This window comes from Pocillopora damicornis, chromosome 5 (assembly GCF_964200805.1).
Source record: "Pocillopora damicornis chromosome 5, jaPocDami1.2, whole genome shotgun sequence".
NCBI classification, from domain to species: domain Eukaryota; kingdom Metazoa; phylum Cnidaria; class Anthozoa; order Scleractinia; family Pocilloporidae; genus Pocillopora; species Pocillopora damicornis.
Window position 1 is genome coordinate 193,874 of NC_142674.1, and position 6,688 is coordinate 200,561.

Consider the following 6,688-nt stretch of genomic DNA (forward strand, 5'->3'; position numbering starts at 1 on the left):
AAGTTCTACAGAAAATTTTTATTGTCACTTAAGAAAAAGGAGTACACAAACATGTACTTCCTTAGGCTTTTTACCGCACCTTTTATCTTTTCCGTTAATGTAACAGTTGCTACTAATACGGTGAAAAGATGTTCACCATTTTCGTGTTGGATTCAGTGATTTCAAGCCTAGTTCAGTTTTCCAAAGTTTCCATTCTTATTTAGTATGTTGTTATTAGCCTCAGAAAAGCAATAATTAATAAAGAACTCTGGCCATAACCACTGTAAGTAAAACATACCGTCCAAGCCAAAACAAAACTCCTTCTTCTTTTGTGGTTTATACCGTGCGGTTCTTCTCCTTTTGTGTTTTAGTTTCATTTGTTTTTAAGACTCGCGCAAGCCTCTTTAAAGTTGCGTTTTGTCTCTTGTTTCAGTAAGAATGGAAAGCTTTGACCTCCAACTGCGAGAATATCACTGCCAAATTACCGCGTGTTTGAAAACGGCACCTGCTTCGGCATCTCGTCTCTACAAAGTGTAAAAGAAACCAAGTCGTGCTAGGTTTGTCATTTCATTAGTTCGTTAGTATCTAAGGACGCTATACTAACAGTAAATCAAGGGTCAAAACAAGCTTGTTTGCTCGGCTTTTATTAGCTTTTCGCTTCCAAAATAACGCTCACGCGAGAAAACAAGAGAGCAAAAACTCGCACTGTCCAAAAATTGCTTTGGCCTGCAAAAGCACAAAGCAACTTCCCGCTCATGCCAAGAAGTTTAATTTACGACTGTTTAAGCCAAAATGAGAAGTGATTTAGATCAAGTACTGCGTTTTGCCTTTTAACTAAGTTAACGATTTCGTTTAAGCATAAACGACGCGGCCATCATGTCTGATCTCCTAAATATTATAGGCAAACACATGGTTGCTTTGTGAAACATCTAATTCACACATTTGTGTTCTCATGCTGGTGTCTTGACGAAACTTCCCGCTTATGAAGAAAATGTTATACACCAAAAAAATAATAATAATCGGCTGGGATCTGAACATAGACTCCTTGAAAATTCAGTGAATATTCTAGAATATCCAGCCGTTTGAAACAAAATGACTGAGTTGTAAAATAAAGCTTTACCAAGTCTTCTTTTGTATGGAAACAATGCATCAACATACGTGCTTTTGTCAAAAAAAATAATCCTTTTTCAGATTGACTTTTGCATCCCTGGCCCTTTTTGATGATTTCCGTCTTTATATTTTTCGGCAACAGTTTTTGGTTGACATACATATTTAACACTGAAAAAGAAAGCTTGTAATTTATCTTTGACACCTAAGCTATTGATACTCCTGACATGCTTTAACGAAGACACATTTGGCACAGCGCGACCCTGCATAAAAAAGCATGTTTGTATTTTAAAATTTCCTCAACTTCAAAACACCATCGTATTTTTCTTTATTTTTTAAATTCTTTTTAAATCTCTTTCTTTGAATATGCGATTTTTTTTCATCAGACGCATAAATCAATAGAACAGGTACTGGTTAAACTTTCCATGTTTTCCTTTTTTCACAAAACACATGATCGCAAGCATAGATTCTATTGCTTGTAACTTTAAGCGTATTCTATTCTTTGATAAAGCTTCTTTTTCACAATTGTCGACACACATGTTGAGGGTATCGTGGGAGGCAAATAGAAAACTAAACCTCTTTAATTTTTAAACTTGGTACATCAGTTTTTCTTCGTCTTAAAGAGAAAGAGAAAAGAACCTTAAATCACCTTGTAAAATTAACATGTATTTTATTCTTCTTGCGGTTTCTTTCAAAAACAAAAAGAATTCTTTAGACCAATTGTTCGATGCTAAATAGGCTCATCTTTGCGGGTATTTGTTATTTTAACGCTTATTTCTTTTCAATGGCAAAGTCTTCAAGGCAACGCGGAGATATGTTTCACATCTAATTACTAACAAGTCACTGAAAATTGTTTTCCTTGCAGTAAAAAGAACCAATATATCACTTAAAATCGTGAAATACTCGATTTGTCTAATACAGCTTCATTCTGCTCGAGAGTTTACAATATTTCTGTTTTCTCGAAAATATTTCTCGGCAAGAAAGTCAATTAGGCTTTTGACTTTTGTGGGCATATCTTTGTTTTGAATCAGTGTGCAATTAGAGACAAGAATAGCCTTCAAAATTTAGTTTTTGGATTACAGTGGCGCGCTTCTGCAAATCACTTTTAATTCTTTTTTTGTCGATTTATCTTCGACGCTTAAAATATCCATGACTCTCCCGAATTCAGACTTAAAAGATGGAACCAGAGTAGTTTGTGAATACAAAATATTAACATTTATAGGGAATTCCTTAAAAAAAAGATGGTCTATTGTGCTAACTTTGATACAAAAATCTACCGCGACATTTGTTCTAAAGAAAAGGAATAACCCGATTTTTTTTATTGAACAATTACGATTTAATTACTAACGTTGACAAGCTTAAGGTTGCTAACCTACTATAGAACGTTCAGGGGAAACTCTGGCAAACTATAGACGCTTTATGTTGCTTGGTAAAGAAAACAATAGAGGCTGTGAGTAAACTAAACTCCCCTATCGCTCTAAATATAACGAACGAAATCAAGGCGTGGACGATAACGGTAAAATTGCTCTTTCAATACAAAAAGAAACGCAACTTACACAAGTAATTACATTTAATTTGGATGCAGGTTTTGCCCCGACGAGTTATGAATCCAGACGCTTTTCGAAAAAAAACAAAAAAAAAACAGCGGAGACAACAACTGGAGAACAGCTTTGAGAAAAGTATGTACCAAGAGATTTTTAGTAATTTGTGTAAAGCGAATATATATGTAAACAAATTGGAAAGTTTGAGGTCTATATTTAGCAGAATTTCTTCTCGATGATTCGTCTTGTGATTCTGAAAGCGTGTATAACATCATTTATTTTTATCGTGATAAACTTGATAAATTTTCAAACTCATTTTCGAAGTATAGCTTTTTGACGTCATAATATTATAACCTTTTCGCGATTTTTCCTGAACCCCACATAGAGCAGCTAATGAACCTAATTACACAAGACTTTACCCCGCAGCTGAAGAAAGAACTAAATTCAAAAGTGTTTTTGAGAAACACTTTCTTTTATATTTTTAGCAGTATCGGTTCGTCTTTAATGTTTAGCCTCTGTGTATTCCGCATGAGATTGGCTAGTAAAGAATCTGTGGTGTTGTATTAATTAAACCCAGTCTATGTGTTCCCCAGTAAACGTGTAAACTTTGCTTCTTCAACAAAGTATTTCTCTAACTTAAGCATCACCTGCCGTATTGAAGTGATAAAAGTTTCCCTATCTAATTGGCATGTCCTCGAAAGAAGCAATATTTGAATTGAGCACCATTAGGTACATTTTGCACAAGATAACTGATGTCTTTCTTGTGGGATGTTTTATCAAAACGGGCAGATATTGATTCATCTTTCATGGTGGTTCTTAGGGGCATTTTGGTAGTGTCAACAATGGCAATTATATAAAGAAATACATATGCTTCCTAGAGTACACATGACTTGCTTTGACTTGATCGCTTTCATACCGCAACAAACGGCTTTTATGAACCATATATCAAAATTGTTGCAAAACAAATTAAAAATTTAGACTATTGACTCAGTTGCTATATGTCTCCAAAACACTCGGGCTGACACACTGGCAATAATTTTTTATTACTTTTCATCGCGCCTTGAGAAAATCTTTAGCGCTTTGCCTTGAATTTGTAAATTGAAGCTATGATTTGCTCGTATTGTTCGCTTAATGACAAATGTAGGCTTGCAGTGAGTCGCGGCAGTGTTGTTTACGTAATTTTCATTGACACGTCACTGTAGGCATAGGCACCTGCGTGGCCGGAAAATTTGCAACCCCCCAGGAGGCGTCATACAATATCATGCCTCAATACACTCGACATATAAAGACTTACTCTACAGCTGTAATCAGTCACTTTCACACGCATTTCGTACCGTCAACACCTACTTATCGCCGGTGCGCGCGTTGACTTGAAAAGCTTGCGTAGACTTAGAGAAGCAGAACTCGCGCCCTCATGGAAAATATTTCTAGTTTGAGCAAGTATCTTCTACAGCCAGGTAGGATGTCACGCTTTAATTATCATGATTTTAAGACGTTCCATGAGAGGGATTTGAGTGACATGTACTCTGAAAAACTGCAAACTGACAAGAAAGACGAGAGTCCTCATGAATTTTTGGGAACAAGAATCACTGAAGTTCAAGAGCAAGAACAAGAAAATGAGGATAAAGAGCTTACAGAGGACGTCCGAGATACAACGACGCCTAAACATGACAGTGACGATGAAATAAAGAATGACCGCGGGAAATCAACGGATGAGGACAAAACCAAAGGCTCCAAAGAAGACGAACGTAACTCAGAGACGTTTGTTGCTGTCATCGCACAAGCAATTCTCAGCGTCCCCACAAAGCGAATGACTCTGAGTTCTATCTACAATTTTATCGCACGGAACTATCCGCATTTTGACAAAGAGAAGGGACCAGGCTGGAGAAATAGTGTGAGACATAATCTGTCCAGTAATGACTGCTTTGTAAAGGCTAGCAGAGCCGAAAACGGAAAGGGGCATTACTGGATGATCCACCCGAAAGATCTACCAGAGTTTGCTAAAGGGAATTTCAGACGACGCAGGAAACCTCGCCGTCCCAAGTGTAGCCATCCTCTCATGTTTAGAGAAACTCCATTCCTTTATCATTCATTTTCACCAAGCTTCTCGACATTCCCCTACACGGCGCATTTGAGATCAGCTCCTGGTGAAGTTCCCACTGAATTACCTGTACCTTTACCATACAGCTCTACGGAGCGCACATTATCGCCTGCTTTCCGTCCAAGACTTGGCCTTTTGCCGGGGTATGATGATGGCAGGGCTTTAGGCACCGGATCCCATGCGTTCACCTACTCGACATCTGCGCTGAGATTAGCCGAAGCATCGACCGCCAGGAGCTTTCCAACAGCCAGTGGATTGACAAACTTCCATGGCTGTTTTCATTATCCGTGTGCGTGTCATCGTTAAATGAACACAGCATAAAAATCTGGATTTATGGCGAACATTTTCCCTCCGGTTCGCATAATTTTCAAGAAAAGCGTTAACTTGTACATATTGCCACTTTCTCTGATGTCGCCAGAATGGCAATTATTCTAACGATAATCATAAAATTTATTAGATTAGAATTTATCTACACCGCATACAAATTATTCAGTCGACTGTTGAATTCAGATATTCTTGAGTCGAGGGAAAAGTTACTAGATCGCGCAAGTCCTATTTATTTCATAGCTTTTTATTGAACACATTTTATTGAAACACTATAGCCTGGCAAGTTTAAGAATTTGACTTAAAGATAAACTTAATTTAAACTGAAGTAGCTAACAAGATGAGACTCTGAGTGCTTTTCGCGTTTTAATGGTTCAAGGAATACTTCCGCTAATCTGTTGAAGTTTGTAAATACATTTGTGAAATTAGTGTTTGATCGGATCCGTTTATGTACAAAGAGGACCTTAGCTTATCACGACCAATAAAAATTCTAAATGAAACTGCAGTTTAATATTTACTTGCTTAAAAGAGAATATTACAAGAACAATGCTTTTTTTACCGTTAATACATACAATAGAAAAAAAAGAAATTAGATTTGCGGTGAGTCAAAAACGAACAGTGTGGCAGTCGGGTTCCGGCTGGTTAAGTTAGAGGGATCCGGACCACGAGAGAAATAACGTTTGTCATTCCTTAATTAAACTGTTTAAAACCTTGTCTTCTCAAAAGATTTTGAGTATCACTGGTGTTCCCCGATACTCAAGTTGAAGCTGAGAAATCTTTGAATCAACACTTCCAGAATGAGATGAATTTACAGAAACATTATAAAATCTGAATGTTTGAGTTTCCCACGCAAATACAAGTCAGTTTGGTACATAATTATCACTACGTAATTTCCGCCTTGGCTTTTCTCTTTTTTCTCTCTCAATACAAAGACCTAACATTGTGGTTGTGTTCGTAAAACAGCTGTAAACATCGGAAGGAAGACTTTTTCACCATTCTTAGCACTCAAAGAAACAAATAAGAGAAGTAAACGGAATTGATTTGCAAATGAAAAACTTAAAATTTTATAATTTGAATGTCAATGTAAAATTGAAATCGGTTTTGTATACTTGACAAGTCTTCGGGGATTTTTGGAAGTGAAATATTCAGTCTTTTAGGGTTTGATTTAAATCTCAATAGAATCAATATTTTTCTCTCATTTTGTTTGTTTAGGATGAATTTTGTGCTAATGCTAAATCTTTGTACACTCTGTTCATATGCAGTTCTTAACTTCGCGGTATAAAATGGTTTATCGGTAGTTGGCTTAGCCGAAACTTCAAATCTTAGTAGGCAATGATTTCTTTTTGACATATTTTAACCAAAACAATGTTATTTAGAACTTCCAATTAGTAGTTTAGATTACTTAATTTCCTTTAGTAAGCGGCGTCGCCGGCACAGTTTAAAGATTTGTTTTTCCTACTCAAACAAACATACAAATGAAAATCTTTCGCCTTTGCTTTCTGTAAGATAAGATAGAAGATAATGCACCGCACAGGAAATTCTTATGAATCAAAAATAAATCTTTTGAATTTCTGTTCCTGGAGACAGATCGTTGCGTTAAGTTGCTATAAACTTACGTAGTCCTGCCCCCAGGAGA

At 36.5% G+C, this 6,688-nt stretch overlaps 1 protein-coding gene across 1 annotated transcript; it reads left to right on the plus strand.

Moving 5' to 3' along the window:
- The first annotated feature begins 3,932 nt into the window (after positions 1-3,932).
- On the plus strand, positions 3,933-5,552 carry LOC113684034 (uncharacterized). Its single transcript, XM_027201334.2, has one exon. It carries the CDS (start codon positions 4,042-4,044, stop codon positions 5,032-5,034), a length of 993 nt encoding a protein of 330 aa, XP_027057135.2. The 5' UTR covers positions 3,933-4,041; the 3' UTR covers positions 5,035-5,552.
- The last annotated feature ends 1,136 nt before the right edge of the window (positions 5,553-6,688 follow it).